The sequence below is a fragment of the Zeugodacus cucurbitae genome, chromosome 5, assembly GCF_028554725.1.
Source record: "Zeugodacus cucurbitae isolate PBARC_wt_2022May chromosome 5, idZeuCucr1.2, whole genome shotgun sequence".
In the NCBI taxonomy this organism is placed as follows: domain Eukaryota; kingdom Metazoa; phylum Arthropoda; class Insecta; order Diptera; family Tephritidae; genus Zeugodacus; species Zeugodacus cucurbitae.
This window is the reverse complement of record NC_071670.1, coordinates 68475072-68496258: the sequence shown is the minus strand read 5'-3', so window position 1 is coordinate 68496258 and position 21187 is coordinate 68475072. Positions and strand designations below refer to the sequence as shown.

General features: G+C 35.2%; 1 protein-coding gene across 2 annotated transcripts in view; it reads left to right on the top strand.

Moving 5' to 3' along the window:
• Positions 1-813: 813 nt before the first annotated feature.
• Positions 814-21187, top strand: part of LOC105215360 (uncharacterized) — a 51040-nt gene continuing 30666 nt past the window's right edge. The window contains exon 1 of one of the 2 annotated variants that reach the window (XM_011189226.3): positions 814-2337. In XM_011189226.3, coding sequence (XP_011187528.2) covers positions 2206-2337 — 132 coding nt within the window. In that variant the 5' untranslated portion in view covers positions 814-2205. The remainder of the gene's footprint in view (positions 2338-21187) is intronic. The other variant, XM_011189227.3, reaches the window with a different exon arrangement.

Below are 21187 nucleotides of genomic sequence, written 5' to 3'. Positions count from 1 at the left end.
TTAAATTAGAGGGGTTCAACGATATGGATATTGTAGAAAATGAGAGTACCGTTAGTTATTTTGTCCAAGTATCCCAACTTCTTCATCAAGAAAGGAGAGTTCTTTAAGTATTTAGTCAAAATGGATCGGCTGTTTAGATTTAATTGAAGTTTTTATGGTTGAGAAAATCTCGAGGTCTTGACCTTTCTTACATATTGATTGCTATTAGGACAAAAATATGTAAATCTCGATTTGCTTAAACCTGAACCTACAAAATCAATCAGTCTTCACAATCCTTGGATATAGAAAGATACAAAAGATCAATTTATATGTGATCTCTTTTCTAACCTCAATAGATAGTTATGGCATATCAACTATATATTATATTTCTGCATCAAACTCCAACAAATGCAACAAACAACAACTAGCTGGCTACCGTATTCTGTATTGCACTGGGAACATGTTGTTTAGCAGAATGCAACTTTTATGCGGCGAATTCAAACTGATGTGCCTCCAAGTTGCATTTAGAATGCCAGCAATCAAAAAACAAATGCAACCACCACTTACTAGCGAGTGCGCTCAACACAAAGCACATATTTGCTCAACATGTTGCGGACTCTGGTAGCTAGCAACATGTTGTGCGAAAACCGGTTTTTTGCCATCTCCTCGAACAACGGAGCTCATCAATGCTCCAACGCTGTTGGATTTGGATACAATCGAACACCGAAACCAACAAGTTGATGTCTCCAACAAGCTCGAAACTCATTGCCTTCGCTTTATTTTAATGCGAGTAGCGACTACAATTTGCCCGCCATCCACACAAGTTGGTCTCCCCGAGCGCCACCAAAGACCCGGCTATCCACGGTAGATAGCAACAACAACATGCGCTAGCTACAGCTGCTTCTTCAACCGGTCTTCTTCAGAAGACCAGCCAACTTCGTTGCATTTTCCAATTCGGTTCGGCGCAATTCGCTGCAGGTTCGGTTTTATCTCATATACGAGTTGCAACGTTCGTTCCTTACGCCGACATACACGCTATTCGCTCGCTCGTTCGGTGGTATATCGATGGCTTTGCTTGAATGCCTGGCTGACTGGTTGACTGGTGTTTCTCGGTTGTTTCGCTGTCGTTTGGCTGACTGGTCGCGCGGTGGTGGTGACTCGTATGGCGTACATAGTTTTTAAATTGTTTGTCGTTGCAGCCAGTTGCTTCAGTTGGTCGTGAGCGGTCGTTTGTTGATGACGTTAAATTTAGTGAGATCACGTTTGTCGAATATTTTTGTGTGCGTTCTTCACCAATTCTATGCTACGGAATTATTCGTCGTCGTATTTTACGTGCCGAGCGTAGTGGAAAAGCGTGTTTTCCCATATAGATAGTCTCTACAGTGAATGTGACCAAACACAAACTTACAAAGCTACGAAGCAATTATATCGAGTTTCGAAGGTGTCTGAATGTGCGCGGCAAATGTTTTAGCGACGGCAAAATGTATTTGCGTCTAAGTGTTCTTTGAAAACAGTTGACAATTTTCAGAAATCGAAAATTGTGGAAATCAAACTGGCTGAAGGAAAGCTCTTAAGTCTCTAAAATAAATGCAAAGTGCGATATCGTGTGGAATTATGTAAGAAAAATATTCGGAAAAGTTCGAAAATAAGTGTTGAAAATATATTTTGGAAAACAATAACTCTTTATAATACTGTTATGTTTTCGAAAATCATTGTAAAGTAACTATCATTACAAAAGAACGTTTTTTAATGAAAATCTACAACAAAAATTGGTGTCATCATTACTGAAACCCAAAACCAATTGGATAAAAAAGTTCTTAAATTAATATTAAAAAGTAACGGATTCAAAAGATTTCCAAAATCATTGTTATATATTTCAAACAATCCATATTGTATTCGAAGCCAACGATACATAGTAAACGAAAAACATACGATACATAGTAAAACTGTTGTCTTAAGTTCTTTGAAAATCGTTCCAATCTAACCTTTGAACGGAACTTCCTGAAAAATACAAAATAAAGTGTGTAGTACAAAAGCATACAACTACAAAGTGCAAAGTGAAAATATTCCGAGTGTTAAAATCGTGTATCCTAAGAAAGTAAAACCAGTTCAAAAGCCGAAAGAGTGCAAACACGTAGAATCTGAAATAAAAACTGCATATAAAGCAAAATAATCAAGTCAAAAATAATAATAAAGAAAATAAAAATAGAAAGAAAACCCAACAAAATGTCCAGCAAGAAGGAACTCAACTCCACGCTAATGGTGGCATTCACTGTCACCACGCTGCTGGGATTTATCAACGCGCAAGCAGTGGGCTCCAAGGATCTCTTCAGATGCCGCCAAAGTTGCTATCAAAAGGTGAGTACCGCACGACAACGAAGATAGGGCACAAAAGGCAATGAGAAGAAGAAGCAGAGCTTTAGGGAATGAAAGAAAAATAGAATAGAATATAGATGAACGCTGAAAGGGATAGAAAATAAATAAATAAAATTGTCAGAGAAGTGCTCTAAAAATAACGAAGAAAGCTAAAGGGTAAAATAAAGATTTAGTAATGGCGTGGCTTAAAGAAAAGCCCTGTAAATCGACCATTTAAGGGAAACACAAGTACTTGCAACACACACAAGCATACATACATATCTTGTGGAGACAACAGCCGAGCTCAGAACAGATGACAGATAACAGTGGAAGCTTCAGAGCGCCCAGCGAGTGACAAGATGCGCCAAATGCAATGTAGAGCCTGGGAGGCAGTCAGGCAATCTTTTCACTTTCTTGTTTTCATTTTGTACGCTGCGCTGAATCTTCCTTTTCCTTAGTTAGCTGTCGCCACTGACTGACATGACATTTGACATTTGAATGGGCCGCAATGCGTGGCTCCGGTTTGCTTTTCGCAAGCTCTGAGCAAGTTTGCGACCAGCTTTGTGGCGGCAAATCATAAAAGCCTATTTAGCAGCGCAACGCAATAAGGTTTAACAAAATCGATGTGAATTGATGTGTGTGTAGGTATTTCTGTCTTATTTTTGTGCGGCGAAGGCGAGGTTTGGGTTGATAAAGTATGGAAGAAGGCACGTTAAAGACGCTTCGTGCTGTGTGTCAGGTTTGGTGGTGTACGGCATATGTGTATGTTTATATGTCTTTTGATCGGATATTAAATTAAAAGTAATTGGCGTTTGGCAGAAAAATTTGTGATTTTTTGAGACCAAATTTTTAATTTTTAATTATAATAAAAATATAAAAAAATAAAAAATAAAAAATATGAAATTTTTATTCATAATATAAAAAAATAATGGCCGTTTCATATTGAAACTAAGTTGATTATTTGCTATAATAATTTTAAATTTCATTCACAATTAAAATTTGTTTCGATAAACAACACTCGAAAGCTTTAAAAAACTGTCAAACTGTTAACGCGCATGAAAACAAAATTAATTTGAGCGCAAAAATAAATGAAAATAAAGCAAGTGACACCTAGTTATGTACATATAAACCGTTATTAATCAACACCCCATACAATAACGCATGCAACACACAATTTTCAATTAAATATGCGTACTTGCAACATCCTGCGCCGGAGTTATTAAATAAAATTTACAGCGTTTTTGTTGTTGTCGCTGTTAAAGTCATCTCTCAACCGCATACCTACACACAATTGCACACTCACATGATACGCCGTAAAAACAATTAAAATTACGCCTTCAACTCGCGCTTACAGTGACTATAGGTGCCACATACATAATTCCGGTAACAAAATAAAAAAAAAAAAAACAACAACCACAGAGTTGATTATGAAAATCATAAAAATTTAATATACACGTTGGTGTCAAGTCAACTAGCGCTACACAATCATAAAAACTGAAACAAGAGAAGCAACAACACATATAAATTCGCTGCTGTGAGGCAAACGCTCCGGCTCAAATGGCAAGTGAAGGCAACTAGCCTAGGTTGCTAGACAGCTAGGCAGGCAGGCAGGCTGGCTGGCAGTTAGTCAGCAGAATGTCCCTTCGCCAATAAAACCACAGGCGAGCTGGTGAACTACAGGCTACATAAGTTACTCCGCTTGCCTTCTTATATGTATATATATATATATATATATGTGTGTGTGTGTTTGTATGTAAATGCGCAATAAAATTCATATTACAGTTTGAAATACAATCATTTTTATGATGTGACTTAATAAATTTGCAAATTTCTTAGTAATCAGTAATTCTTGCATAAAAAACTTTAAAGTGTTTGCTAAAGAAATATTTATAAAATAAAAATTTCGAAATATTTTATTTTTAGTTTTTCTGAGAAATTTTAGTGAAATATATAAATTTATTTAGTTGTTACATTGCTGATAAGCCATAAAAACAGCATGTGGCAAATTACACTTGGAAATAAATAAATTATTTATGTGTACAACAACAACCACTTTTTTATTATTGCTTGCCAGTCAGCGCGCTTATCAGCGTTTTATCATACAACAAAAGCAGCGAATAATCATAAAAGTACAACAATGACAACATTTACCACTGCGCGCAGTAGTGAGTTCACTGACTGCTGCCCGTGCACCCGTTTGCTTCCTCAGCGCTCAATACTGTTATCACACCAGCGTTTTGCTTCCATTCTAACGGTTGCAGTCACTTAGTTTCTACACTCTATTTTAGTTTTATATCCAACTCATAAATGTTTGTATGTATGCCGCAGCTCCCCTTCGCCATAGTAAAGTTGTAAAAAATATCTGAAATATAGAGTGTAATGTTAAGTGTCCGCGGGGAGGAGTGGCGATGGTTTTGTTATTTCTGCTAATGAGCGCGCTGCTAAGCACCCCTAGTTGCAGTTACCACTTTGAAATTTTTTTGTTTAGAAAATTGCTCTGCATTAACATAATCTGCTGGCATATCGCATGCTAGTTTTTTATAGTTTTTTGCATAGCGAATTTTTGTTGTTATTATAATTGTTGTTTAGTAATTGCTGACAGTGCAGGCAATCAATTTTAATGAGATTAATTCTCCAGAAAACACTTAAAAGCTTCTCTACAGTTTCATCAATTTATCGCATGCTACAAAAAATATATATTTTTTCAATTTAATTGTCAACTGCTTAGCATTTCACACTAATCACAGCAAATACACTGTACAGTTAACACTCAACACATTTTTGTTGTAAATTAAGCATACACTGCTTTCCACTTTATTGACCTCTGACCGAAGCAAGAGTGCTCTTATCGATTTCTCAAGCATACAAATTATTTATGACTGCAATAGCAGCGCCTAAATAAATATATGTACACACATACCGAATATTGCAACTTCACATATTTTATGCTTCTAATGACTAAATAGCTCCGAATATATGAAATATGTTGTTGGCTGTTGCTTGCTTATGGCTTTTGTTGTTGTCACTTTTATTACAACTTTACTGTTGTCGAGGAAAAAAATGAAATAATTTTGTTGTTGTTGTTGTAATTACTTAATGATTTTGTATGTAATTTGTCGGCAACGCCCTGTCAGCGAAGCTAAAAATATCAAGCGACAATAGATGTGTTTGTATATGTGTGTGTGTGTGTGTGCCTTACGAGTAATCACTTTCATACCGTTTAATAGTTTTGTGAACTTCGTATTTGTTGGCAGCACAATATTTGATTTGTCGCACACGCACACACACACTCGCATGCAGGCCTATCATAAACACACTGTAGTCATAAATTGACAAATTTATTTGTTCACATGATTATTTATTTAGGCGCTTATTTGGCGATAATGTTGCTGCCACACACACACACACTCACACATACAAATGTATATTGGTGTCAACTTGCTTGTTGTCGCCGCTGCACTTCGATTGCTTTGCTCTGCTATCACCTAAAAGTACAGCTAGTGATGTGTTGTAAGTGAGACTTAAAGACTGCTTGCCTCATCTGCATGATGTCTGATTGACTTGTAAGCGGTTGCTATCAGCATGTTATGCTCCTGCTGCTGCTGCACTTGTTTGTCTATCAGTTGCTGCTTTGACTATCTGCTGCCTGACTGCTTGCATGCTTGTTTGTTTGATTTACTCCGCATTTCGTTAGTTTGCACTGCAATCTGCCGCTATTTGCCTACGTGTCTCAGGGACTACCTTCTAATCACACAGCGTTATTTATGCACATCTGTGGAGTTATCGCTGCCGCTTTGTCTCACTATCGTTTTCTAAGCAAATACATATTTCCCAAAACCGCTGAGCACTCACTGTGGCAGCGCGCAGAACGTGCCACACGTTGGGAAATGCATAGATAAATCGCTGTGTGTGCTTAAAAAACATTTTAGATAAATTGAGAGTGCTAACTGGCTCAAGATAGCGTTGAATATGGTACGAAAATAAACATAATAAATTATAATTAATCATAAATAAATAAAATTTGTTAGCAAATAATGCATATTTTCGAGGCACAAATGTGAGAATTAAGCGCATAAATCAAATGATTGATAGCAAACAAATAATTTAAAAGCAATCAATTAAATATTAATAAAAAAATATTAAAAACTGATATGAAAAAAAAATATTATATGAAAAAAGTTATGAAAAAAATTATATAAAATATATATAAATAGCAAACGAAAATTATAAAATTTGAAATAATTTTAGAAAAAAAATTTACAAATGATTAATTTTTTTTATTAATTTACTTCAATTTAGATCAGCATATATCAAAATTTCTCCTTACTTCTTCTGCATCCACAAAAAAAATTTCCAAACAAATTAGAACACTTAAAACTAAAACTTACTCACTGCTAGCATTTCCATCAAAATTTTTAATAAATTTTTTCCTGCAACGATTTTTAATTTCGAAAATTTCCTGCTCACAAACTCATCAACAACTTTTTGCCACCCGCAGCAGCGTATTTGTGTTTGCATTGCACTCAAGAGCGTACAACATGACGCTGGTTGTTGCATGAGAAATCATATGCAACATTTGCGCTGCGAAGCCATAAATTTTTTGTGCTGGCATTTTAAAGTGCGCACTTCAACGGGCGTAATTGGAAATTACGCGCCACAATGTGTGTTGCAGCATGCATATAATAGCGCTTGTTGCACCCTCGCCACCTTCGCTAATGCTGCCCCCAGCAGGCGCGTTGCAAGTGTGTATGTGGCTCAAGGACATTTTAGTGGCAAAAACGGGTTGCACTTTTGCCTGTTGCAACAACAAAAAATTAAATCAGGCATTGCACTGTTAATTGACACGCTGCTGCTGCTGCGCGCATGATGATGCTGATGCCGATGCTGTTGCCGTTGACATTGATGTTGACGCTGCTGAAGTGTTAAGCGCAAGCAGCATGCAAATTGCAATTGAAAAGCCATTTCGAGTTCAAAGCAAACACATTAGCGCATTTAATTGTGTGGAAAGGCGCGTGAATAGTGAATTTGATTATGGCATGGATTAAAATATTGCAAAAATAAAATGTTACAGTTTCGGACTTAAAAATAGGAACACAGATTTTTTTTTTAATTTTTTACGTATTAAAGTATTGGAGAAAAAGTTTAAAATTTTACAGCGGTGGAAATGAAAATAATAACGTCCAAGCTTATTGTTGCAACATTAAACTCTACGCACAAAAATCATTAGCAACAAAATCTTAATAACCGCCTTCTATATAGTCAATATATGCTTCCTATATTCAAGCTAACGCACAAACATAACCATAAAATATATTTATTTACATATAATTTTCCGACTCGCCGTTCATATCCACCTTTCAACATATTGTCTTTAATGGACTTTGCGAATTGCGACTTTATTCCTGTCAAGTGGCAAGCAAAAAGGTGCGGCTCATCAGCGAACACAAAACAAAACAGCGAAACAAAACAACAAAAACAATGCCACATAAGCTTATTTCAGATTTTGCTATTTTCTTATGAAAATTAACTTCATTTAAAGTACAGAGCAACAGACAAACATGCAAATATATGTGCAACATGTGCATGTGGCACGGCGTGAATTCATTTCGCAATGCGTAAATTGAAAAAGTAGACAACGAGGAGCGGGCACACAAGACACACAAGCACACTGCAATTGGAATTGACGCGAAGGCAGAAAATAAAAAATGAAAAATAAATTTTGCAGCAAAAATTCTAAAAAAAATCTCGCATTCATCATAATGCGCGCCGCAGCAGGAGGTGCTGCATTTTGCCTATTTGCAATCACAACGTGCAGTAACAACAAACTCGTAGAAATGGAAAGGAAACTGCTGCCCAACTGGTTGGCAGTTGCCACTCCAACGCCCGGCCGCATATGCAACACATTGGCGAATGCGGCGGTTTGTTGGCTGCCACATGTGATTAACATGTCGTTCGGGTGCGCCAACGTTGCCGTCGTCGGACGTTGGAAATTAAATGAAAATTGTAAATAGTTTGTGTTCTGCATAAATTTAAAAATCTATAATGACTTCGAGACTTTGTTTTATCTTCATTTTGGCGTATTTAACTCGAGTTGCCTTTGATTTGCGCTGCTGCTGCTGCGGAAGAAGCCAATTAAGCGCACACTCATGCGGGGTTTTCGGAAAGTTCAAACTCATATTCAGATACTTATATTTGTACTTAATCACATACGAACGGAGTAGAATGAGAGTTCTAAAGTCGCTCGCGAGAACAACCCACCGAGTACCAAATGAATAATATACCGATAGGGAGCGTAAGAACTTCGAAAGAGTTCAACTTTATTTTATTTTTTGGAGATCTTTTGACAAATATCTCTAAAGAAATGCCATCAGACTTAACCTCAAAACTCTTGCAAATCAATTCTCCTCTACATATTCATCAACTCAAAGCCAGCTGAGACGTGACGGGCATCATAAGATTTATAATAAATGCATAATAAAAATCAAAGAAAGGTCAACGAGGAGTAATCACAAGAAAATAGAAAGAAAATAGCGCGGGGTCAACAGCTAAAATCCCTTATTTACGAGATATATTATGAGAGCTTTACGCTTAATCAAAATACACCGTTATTTACGATATATCAAACGCGTGTTTTTGAAATGTTTACGGCACCAAGAGCAAACGCACATTTCATTAGCAAATTACAGCAAGTGAACGAGCGAAAAATTAAATTTAAAATCACTTAACATTTGTTTATAATTTATTAGCTGCTTATTTGTTGTTTGCCACTAGCAGCGAACGCAATAAAAGTTATAAAAATAGACAAATGAGAAATACGAAAAACATAAAAACAAGTAAATGGTGGACGCCCACGAGGTGCTGGCATAGTTTGGCGAGATGGCCAGTGCTGGCAGTGGCGACAGTGGTGTGCGGAAAATTATTATAATAACAAATCGAAAAATTTTAAATTATTGAAATAATGAAATTTAATGTAATTATTAATTTTCATTCAAAAATTTAATGCTTAAATTTTTTTCTAACTAAAAAAAATTTTTTTTTTAAATAATTTATTAATAAAAAAAATATTTTTCGAATATCTTAAATTGCTTAATAAATTAATAATTTTCAGTTCAGATAATTTTATTATTTTTTGTAAACTTTACACAAATCGACACTTTACTGCTCCCCACTGTTTTCCCCACACACAGTGCGTAGGCGTCTTGCGTTGCTGGTGCGAGAATTGCGCGCATCAACACCCGCTGATTAAAAACATTTGTCAAGTTATTTTATTTTTATTTATTAGACTAGTTTATTTGATTTCCCGCTAAGCTTTTGGCCTCTCACATGCGTGCCTACAAATATTTTATTTACACTACTGACCTCAGAAACTCTTTCGCACAGCGCTCATTAGCAGAATGAGCGCTAAATTTGCCAGAAATCCAAATAGAATTTAAAGGTTTTTCTTTTTATACTCATTAGCCGAGGAAAATATGGGCGAAAAGTTGGAAAAAAATCATAAAATTATCCACTCCGCATACGAGTGTTTAATCATTTAACCAACGCCCACCAGCGCAATGCATGCCACACCGCGGCGCACGCTGCTTCTCTTTTTACAGCGAAAATGTAAGGCAAAATTAAAATCGGCGAAAACGAGCATAATAAACAGAAATGAAATTCGCATTAAAAAGGAAAATGTGCTCGAAATGAGGCAACTCATCGGTGAAATATGAAGCACGTGGAGCGGAGAGGGGAGAGAAGAAGTAAACCGAAGCGCGGCATCATCTGCGAGAATCGTGTGCCGCACTTTTGCATGCCGCGGGCCAAAATGCGTGTGTGTACCCTACTAAAGGTAAAGAAACGGAGAAAAATTACAGCCAAGCAATATTTGCGCGCCGCGCTGCAGCATCAATTAAGTACATACTAGTGACTAGTGGAGGTTGCTACACACATTGACTTACACGTGTAACTGTAAATATATGTAAGCGCGGATATGAAAATTAATGTAAAGCAGAACATAAAATAATCAACTTCGAGCGGAAATCCATATCAACGACGGCACCGCTTCCAAAATGTGGCACAAGCGAATTCGGCGTACAAAAAGCAGTTGGAGAAAATCACGATAGTAAAACTTCATCATCTTCTTGTACAGCGGTAGAACAATTAAAATGCGATCAAGCTGAAAATTAAAATGAATTCCATGCAACCATTGCCGAAAGCGCGAAATATGCTTATGGAGTACCTTGCAACATGCACACACGTGGGCTTAAAAAATATATTATATGTTAATATATGTAAATTGTAGCTCGAATTTGTAGATTCATCGTTGTATATGCGCCGTTTATATTAAGAAAATAATAATAATTTTTTAATGCATAATAAGTAGGGCATTTTGGCAGTTGCACGTAGCTTCAACTCGCCGCCGTTGCTGTTTTGGTTTTTGCACTTGCCAATAATTTATTTCAACTCCGCGAAAATTTAATAAAAATCATTAATGCGGCGCAAATTGGTTTTTATGTTGTAAAAATTAACCGCTGCTGTTTTTTGGAAAAACCGTTCATTTCAATTTGAACGCGATTCGCTAATTTAGTCAATGATTAAATTTATTAAAAAATATTTCCTTTCTCTTCAAAGAACATTTTCATGATATATTTAGCAAGTTCTGATTGTATTATAACCTCGAGTTTAATGATTAAACACTACACTTCAGACCGAAAAATATCTGGAGTTTACTTTAATTGACAAGTATATTACGATTTAATCCCTGGTTAGATGAGAGTGTAGAAGAAGTGCTGAGGAAGTTCCTAATTTAAATTCTTCAAAACCTTTTTGAAGACTTCTTTGCTCTCTTCGCTTACAAGTCTATCCACTATGTTATACTTGTATCCCTTTCCGAAGTTCATAAACCCACAGAATTTCTTCAGTATTCCCTCACATTCATACACATTGTTGTATTGCCCATACATTAGTCCACTATGAACAATCAATAAACGATTGCATTACCATTACAATTATTATTGTTTTTATTATAACGATTTTTGTTATTACAATATAACTGACTTTCAAAAAAGCAAATATGAAAACTAAGCAACAACAACAAATACGCTCATTATTATGCCACATTGTACACAGCGTGCTCGAACGTGTAGATACTCTTCATACAGAAGCAGAAGTGAATGCTAGTACAAAAATAGCACAAATAAAAAATTATAAAAAATAGAAAAAAATAAAATAAACTATTACAGAGTATACTCGTATATACGAACGCTATGTGGCTATTCGTGCGTTTCGATATTTGTATTTATCCACAATATTCTATATTTTCATTGGCATTGTTTGCTTGATTTTCATTTCTTTTATTATACTCGTACACTCCATTCGTTATCTGACTAAGCCAAGTCGTAAACGTAAAAAAGAAACTTATCAGAAATCATATGAGCACGCGTTTTGTTCGCCATTTAATAATAATATTCTACGAGCTGCGCTTCGTGTGACGGTGGCTTTGAACATTTCTGGCATTGCTGACTGACTGCCTTTAGTGGCTAGTGGCTAGAAAAAGTAGCGCTCAGCAGCTACCGGCAGCAGCGTTCTACCACTGTTGCATGTGTCGCTCATAGTTGGTGAGTTGAGAGTGAAGCGTCGAACATACAGACTGTTCTTAGTACTTTTTAATAACAAACATTGCATTTTAACTGCCACAAAAGACATTGTTGGTAGTGTTGTTGTTGTTCTGGCTTTGTTATCCACCAGTTTGTAGCGCCATAAAAGCAAGTAAAGCAGCCATTTGCTAGTTGTCTGTGATAGTCGTGGCCACTGTGCGACGTCGCGTTGTGGCAGCAGCAGCAGCAACATGATTATTGTCATGTCTTTGTATGATTATTACCAACGTTTGATTGTCATAATGCGTAGCATAAAATTATATTCAGCCGCTACGTGTCGGGCATACATGATTAACCAACAAATACCAGTTACAGCGTAGCGCGGCTGAGGGCGGCAGAGAGATCTAGGTAGTCTATCTATTAAGCGTCTATGCGGTAGTAAGGGTCTCGTGTGCCGCATTTTTATTTACTTTTATTGTTATTATTGCTATTTCTTTTAATCAAACAATGGTAGCACACGCATTCATAACTTAATTATGGCGTTGTTTTTTCTACTAGAGACTTGTGGCTAGTCTCGCTTGAAACGCTACGTGCATAGCTGAATAGCTAATAGTAGTGGCTTACCACACCAATAACAACAACAAAATAAAGCTTTATAAACATTATTTAGCCACAACTGCTCGCTTACAATTTCTTTTCTATTTTCCTTATTTTTGCAAACCCTATTCAAATAGCAGTTTCAGAAGCACTTTGAGCTGGGGTGGTAAACTCAAGCATACATATATTGAAAGAATCACTGTGGGTTAATGGCAACCCGTTATTAACGCCATTTGTGGCATTTCCGTTTTGGCAGCGGAAGTCAAATGTCTTACCATTCTACGTGCTTTTGTTGCACAGTGTAACACTGCGTGTGGTACAAGCACGTGGTACCGTTTAAAAATGCGTTATACCAAAAAATATTAAAAAAGCGTGTGTGGTTCTAGGTTTTAATCATAAATTTAGTAAAATATTATAGTTAAGAATATTTAATTTGGTCATTTTTTATAGTTTTTAGTGTTGCCCCAACTTCCGCTTTTGGTGTTATTGTTATTGTCACTTTGGTGCATAAAAGGCTTATGTGCTTTTATTACTTGATATGAATTGGAAAATAAATATTTAATTTAATGGTTTAAATGTCAGGAAGAAAACTCGTAAAAATGAAATAATAATAACAAAAAAATTAATTGTAAAGAAAAAATAAAAATTTGAAAAAAAATATAAAAAAAAGTTTTGAAAAAAAAATAAAAAAATTATAATTTGAATACATAAAATGAACAAAAAATCATAAAATTAAAAATTCAAAATAAAAAAATGCAATGAAATAAAAAGAATTCCTTCAACACCCTTAAAAGTCAATCAAATCGTACAATAAAATAAAGCTTTTCAAAACATTTCAGAATTAAGCTACAAATAAGCGGCTTAGTAACACCTGCAAAGAGGCACAGCCAAAAATGTGGCATGTATATTGATATGCCACAACAAAGCAGCATTGAATTATTTAAAACAGCAACAAATAAAGACTGCAAAAACAACCACCGCACTTGAAAGCGCTTTTGAGCAGCACTTTTGAGCAAGTACACACACATTCATACAATGGTATCTGCAACACAGGGGTGCACAACCCCGAAATTCGAAATTTGTCAACGCGCTAATACCAAGCAGGCGCTTCAAAATAGCTAAGCTCACACGTCTGCCACACAAACCGTGAAGTGGCTGTGTGGCGGCTGAGCGGTGAACTCCTTGCCGCAAGAGCCGTGCGAGTATGCTAGGAATTTTTTGACAGCAGAAGCACCAAATCAGTAGCAGGGGTGGGTGGGTAAATAAAATAGAGCCATACCAGTAATGCTCGCAACGCCAGACTTAGCGACTTTGCTGTGTGGCATGCAACCCCAACTTCGAAAAGTCGAAAATTCAAAACAAAAACTCTTCATTTACTCCAACGCTTGTCTGCCGGTGTGTTGTTGGCACTGAATTTTCCCAAAATTAATGCAAATGCCATTGTAAATTCCTGCTTTGCCACCGCTGCTGTCGACATCGAAATTTCACGTGAACGATAAAGAGCCGATTTGCATGCCTTAATAAATGAAATTCTTAGCGTTTACTTGCTGCTGCTACTACTAATGTTTGTTGTAGGATGGGCTGCGGCGACGAAGGTCAACTTGACAGCAACGCGCACAACAACAACCGCTTAAGCAATAAAACAGCAGCAACAACAGCAACAAAGCATAAAAAACGATTAGCGCAGCGTCTTTTAAAGACACTGGCGTGGCGAATGCGATTCGTCGGGCTTGAGAGAGCGCTTTGTCTAAATTTGCTGCTGCCTCGCTTTTAACAGCGACTTCAACTGCCATTCACCTCAATGTCGTGTGATTGTTGTTGCTGTTGTAGTTGTTTCATTTTGTTTATCGCGCATATTCGGTATTAAGGAAAAAATACGAAATAAATTAGAAATTATTACGCAGCTTGTCGCAGCGCGAATGCGGAATTTTCTAATGTGTGCCGCTTGCTATATAGACTCTGTGTTGTTGTTGAAAAAGTCTTGGTTGGTAGTGGAAAACAAATACGAGAAGTATGACAGCAATTTGCATTTGTTGCAAGGAATTAAAGGCGCATTAGCATACATTTTAGTGTGAATTTCTGTTTTGGAAGCGAGAGGGGAGAACTGATGAAGAAATAATATTATGTTGAAAGCGCTGCTGAGAAAGCGACTAGCGCGAAGAAGTCGGGAGGTCTAGTAAACGAATGGCGTGTGCCAATTCGTAGCAAATAAGTAATGCTAAAATAAATAAATAATTTATTTGTAAGAAATATTTATTGATAAGTGTTTTAAAAATAAAGTAATGACCATTTAAATTTTTTTTTGAAAACATTATAATTGTTTTTTTAATTTTTTTCAAAATGGTTTCAAAATTTTTATCAAAAGTGTTTAAATATTTTTTTAACAAATTTTTTTCACTTTATATTTGCAGGTAAAATCGAATGCCATTCTTATAAATATTCTGGTAAAGCGTAAGTTAAACAGTAAGCAGTAAAAGCATGAGGAAACTGAAAATATTGTTTTTTTTAAATAAATATTTCAACATTTTCTGTTGAAAAATTATAAATGTTATACTTTATGAGCATAAAATTATTATAAAATAAAAACTCGAACTTGCCACATGGCAATATTTCGAAGAATGACTCAAATAATGATTTTTAAATTAATGAAAAAATAAGTTTTTTAAACTTAAAAACCTATTATTTGATGCATATTCAAATTTTGAAAAATCAAAAATTATTTTTTTTTAAATACATCGAAAATTTTTTGCCATTTATTTTTGAAGCCTTGCAACAGAGCTTTGCATTGAAATCCTTACCTAGAAGAACATTTTACATTTAGTAACATTTTACATATGTGCCACATGTAATCACACACATACAAAAGCATGCGAGCAAGTGTGCGTATGTGAAACGTAAAAAGGCGCAACAAATTGTGGCAACATTAGTTGCAAATGCAAATAGAAAACCTGGTTACACACTTAAAACTTGCCGAGCGGCAATGCAATGCTAACATGAAAACTGGAGAACCAACTTTGTACGCAATTATATAATTCACTCAATGCACAAACACACAGAAACATACATACATATACATATATACACATATAGTAAGGTATGTATGTGTTGCCACATGTGTTGTGCGCCTCTATGCGCTTGCAACTGAATTGCAGTTTGTTTGCCACTTTGTCGTCATGTTGCAAATGCTGAGCGCACACACACACACGCTTCATGTAGAACAACCGAAATGTAATTAGGTTGTGGCGCTACAAAGACCAAAATAGTAGAAAATTTTGTTGTGAAAAAAAATTTACTCAAATAAATTTGCACAAAAGTTGCATTTCCCCCCGCCGCTCTCCGCGCTACGCGCAAAGTGCTTGTCAATTAAAAGCAGTCACACGTTTACAATGTTTGCGACGCAAGCAAGCGTTAGCATGTGGCATGCCACAATGAGCACGTGCAACTAGGCTGCTTGCAGTTCTTCTCATCGCCGTATTTGTGTTGCGTTCAATTCAATTTGCCCAAAATTAAGCAATTTAAAATTAAATTAAGAGTTTGCTGTTTTTTGTTCGCATTTCTCCAAATAAGTTTTTCTCATGAAACGCCTTGCAGCAAGTGGAGCTCGGCTGTGCTTAGGCAGTTGCGCTTGCTGACCTTCAATTGCTTTGAATTCGGTTATTTAACTGCGAATTGTCAGTCAATTGATTTAAATTGCCTTTTATTAAATACCAGTGAGTTGGAAAGTTTATCAAAACTGCGAAAAAGTGCAAAAAAAATATTAAAAAAAATTCGTGGAAATAATAAAATTCAGTTTAACAAATGAAAATAGCCGATGATAGAATTTAATTTAGCTTAACGCTTAGAAAAATAACGGTACTTTTTCATTTAATAGGAAAAATATGCATACATCAGAGCTTTAATATATGAATGCTTTTATATTTTATTAAAAATTTCAACAATTTTTTTTCGAAATTAATTTAAAATTAAATTCGTTTTTACCGTTATTTATTATAATTTTTTATACATTTTTATCTGCTATCAAATAATTTTTTATTTTTAATTTTTTATAAATATTATTTTTTTACTCACTTTTTGTAGGAAAAAAATTTGAAAAAATAAAAAAAAAATAATTTTGCTATATATTATTTTCTTTTATTATGCTAAATTTTTTTTTTAACTTTTTTCTTCTTGTTTGCATAATAAAAAGTAAAAGTAGGCTCAAAGCCACCAACTTCCCTTGCACTAACCACTAGCTCAGTGATTGTTTCTATACTTAGGTATTATTTATTTATTCTGGTTTTTTTTTTTCGAAACACGTGTATACAAGCGTTTGTGTTCATTTTAATCCTTTCTCGCCTGCTGATGTATTGCTATTTTAAATTTTACGCAATAAAATATTCATTGCTCGCTGGCACTCAGCCGTTGCTGTTGGAATATTTTATTTAATCTCAGTTGAGTGATGACGATTTTTACACTTTAGACATTTTGTGGCAAGTAACCAGTAGGAAATTTGAACAATAAACAAATTTAAAGATGCCTCAGGGCTTAAGCTTGTAGAAGCTTGGTTAGCCTTTTCACTAAAGGAGTATGCTTTAAAGCATATACTAAAACGGCTTACGACTCTAATTTCTCATTTTAGAGGAGCGAGAGAGTTACTTTCAAACTCAGAATTCTTCAAAATAATTCCAACAGGGTTATCCCCCTTTAAAATTCACACATAAGTCCATGCCTACTGCAATATATATTTGAACTCGCATATCGCTATGCATAATTTATTTGCTGTGAGCGGCTTTTTATTGCGTTTTTAATGCACTCACCTTACGACTACAACTGTCGCACACAAATACACACACACTCATACACTCAAACTCACGCGCTTGCCGTTACATGGACTCATTGTAAATACGAATTTAATCCTGTTTAAGCCATCGCATTTTCAGTTTGACTCGTTTGTGTGAAAGCAAATAGAGAGCAATGCAGTGGGAAAAAGTCGAAAAAAATATTGAAAATGTAAGCTGCAGACCGAACGCTTCAAATATTCATTCTCACGCTCAGCTCCTTACAGCGCCTAGCCTATGCATACTGTGGTCATCACATAGTTTTTTTGGCATACATTTAGGCGCATACGCAGTGAAAATAATTTCAATATTTGGCTAACATTTTTTGCCATTTCCGCAAAAGTTTTGTATTTTTTTAACTAAAATACAATTTTTGTTTTTATTTCTTGCAAAAAAATACCATTTTTATTTTCTTCATTTTCTATTTATTTGTTTTCAAACGGTTTGACGCGAATTATTGCGGATTTTCAGACGTCAACGACATTTACTTAGCCAACATGACAGCGCACACAATGCGGATTTTCCGCTGAAAAATATATGTAAGCGCTTGTTGCGACTAAAGCCGACTTGTTATACCCGTTAAAGCTGTATACAATCAAAAAAGTGGACAAATAATGGATAACGGAGAAAACAATGAATGCGTCTGTCAAAGTCAAATGTATTTTGAAATAGATTTTGGAAAAATTAGTTATGTATAGATATTTGTGAATGTATTTGTGGCTTGCATGGTAATCTAAAACTGTTAATATTCAAACTTTAATTCAAAAAATCACTTTTTGTTAAAAAAAAGCTTGAAATAAAAATGTATGAAGCTGAAAAATGGAATTATTCAAGTTGCCATATGGACTCATGCAAGCAAGTATGTGTATATTTGCTTTGCTTTAAGCTTTTCTGGCGCAATTTAAACGTTTAATAGATGCTCAATTGAAATCATTCTTTTCTATGTTTATTTTCAATTAAAATATTTTTAAAATAAAAGTGAAATTATTTTTGTGATAGATATTTTTCAGTCAATTTTTTTTATTCTTATGAAATCAATTTAAAAATATTGCATGGTTTTTAAACATTTAAACTATTTTCGAAATTTTTCGAACTTCTTCGAACTTTCGTTTACTTTTGTTTTTCTAAAAATTCCTAAATTTATTATCTTTTCTCCTTCTCACTTTATGACCAGCAATTTTCTGCCATTTCTTATACATATATTTAACTACAAAATCAGTGCTGCACCATGCCACTCACAAAAACTATACCAAAAATTCATATAGAAAACTGAGAAACGCGTGCGGCACCTACACAAGTGCCTTTTTCATTGTCACGGCAATGCGATTTTTATGGATTTTTATGCGCCAATTTGAGCTTTAAAGTTTTTTATGCGCCACCCAAGAGCAACAACAACAAGCGACCTCATGCGTTCCAGTTGCACTTGCAGCACCAATCGAGCTTGCATGGCTGGCTGGCTGACTGCTAAGCGAACGATGAGCATGCAACGAAAAGCCAATAAATTTCAGGCGCCACACTTGCACACCCCCCAACACACGCGGAGGTGTTTGGTGCAACGACTGGCGCTCAGCGCCCACCAACAACTGCCACTTTTTTCCGCGGCGCTTTCGCTGCCATTGTGACGAATGTTGCATGCTGCATTTTACTTTTTACCGTCGTTTTTCAGTTTTATTTTTATCATTTGTTTTTGTGATTTTGTATTTTTTCTTTTGCTGCCAACTTATTTGTTGCGTAAAAATTTTCCAGTCTATAGGTTGCCACGCCTGAATGGTTTGCCGTTGCAACATTGTACGTTGCATATAATTTCAAGCGCGTGCGATTTGCTTTCGTTGAACTTTTTGTTTCAAATTAATTCCGTTTTTTTGTTTTCATAATGTTCTTTTGTGTGATTTATTTGTCGTTTTTTTTCTCTTGTTTTTGTGTTTTTTTATAAATATAAAGTATATTTTATTTCACTGCGGCCAAAGTTGAATGCTACCAACTCAGCTGCTGGAAAAAGTGCTATTTTTGAATTATCATTGTGGAGCTGTTTGTTGAACCGTTATTGTGTGGCTGTAAAATATAGATTTTTTTTTGGACTATAAACTTTTTTAATTTTTTTAGAGAATTTCCAATTAATTGTTGGATAAGATAGCGATTTTCTATTATAAATATTTATAACTGCATTTTAAAAAATTAGCAGCAAAAATATCGCAAAATATACTAAGTATCGTAAAGTACATAGTAGAGTACACTATATTATAGTACAGTATAAAATATGGGAGCACAATGGGTCTAATGATGTCTTATCTGCGGTCGCTTGCTTGCTGCCTCTTTAAACCAATCAAACAACCCTATTATATAGAATAGTACAATAAGTGTAGTATAGTAAGTATTTTTAATTTAAAAATTCTCTTTTGAAAATTCACTCGCTAACAAAAATTGCTTCAGGCTTTTTTAAATATTTAAATTTTTTATTGTATTCGCCGCAAAATTTCCACAAAAAATGTTAAGTGCTTTAAACGGCATATTCATCATAATTATTTCCGTCGAATTTTCATGCAATTTCGGTTAATAATTTGTGGAAAAATGATAAATAAACTGTCAATAAAGCTAATTAATACTTTAATTGCTTTTGTCTGCGAACAATGGGATTTTAATATGCATGAACAACATTCACCGGAAAAAAACCTCAACGCGCATAAAGAAAAGCATTAAAATGCGAAAAAAGGACCAAACAAACGCGAGAACCGAGAGGCAAAGAGATAAAGGCAATTTCATCAATTGAATTGATTAACCTGAAATTTATGACGCACGAAAGTACAACTACAAGCACATACCACCAGCTTGACACAGCCACATATAGTGTTGCATATGAAATAGAGGTACATACAACAACAACATAAAGCACGCGTGAGTTACAAGCCAGATAACAGTCACCCAAAAAAAAAAGCTTTAATTGAGACTTTCGCCAGCGATTGGACAGGAGCTGCAGTAGCAACGTGCCGCGCCGCGCCGTAAATGCATGGACCTAAGGTAGCAGCGCACACGCTTGGCAGTAAACGGCAGATAAAAAGCGTAAAAGCAACGTGCGCGTGTAATTTAGATAAGCGCAACGGCATGCAGCGTTGGCTGAAACGAAAAACTATATATATTAGTGATAAAAAAATATATAATTTCGAATATTTAAACGAGCTAAAAAGCTACGCGTCGAAACAAGTTTTTGGGCGCTGAAGAATTATGATTAATTTATGTGGCTCAAAAGCCTGAAATATCTGTAGCAACAGTAGCAGCGGCAATATATTACACAATTTATGCGCTTAACAGTTTATACTAAATATATATGTATGTGTGTAGCAGCCATTATATTTTGATAAATATATTATTTATCATATCTGCGTTGTGATGCGGAGGCTTAAAACCATAAATTAGCTGTCAATGAGCGTAATGGCAGCATGCTTTATTGTTGTTGTTGTTTATTATACATTTTTTGTTTTAGCGCACAGCAGCTGTGCAGCGGTTGAGTTAGGGCTAAGTGAATGACGCTTACTCCCAGTTAGCATAGCTGTAGGCGATACAGGGGCAGGCTCATTTGAAAGGGCCACTTACAAAAAGATAAACTCATGAATATATATATATATATATATGGAAATATATATTTGTCTGTATTTTTTTGCTTCGTAATTTTTTCTCACGCATGTAAATTATAACTTGTAATTTTGTGCTGATATTTATTTTTTTATAAACTATAATTAGCGCAACCTGCTGTGTTATGCTGTAAATTGGCTTAATATCGTTAATCAAAAAATGTGTAGCAGTCCAATTGTAATTCTTTTGCGGTAGTCTATTCTATGCTTTAAAAGCTTTCTGCAATAAAATTCATTA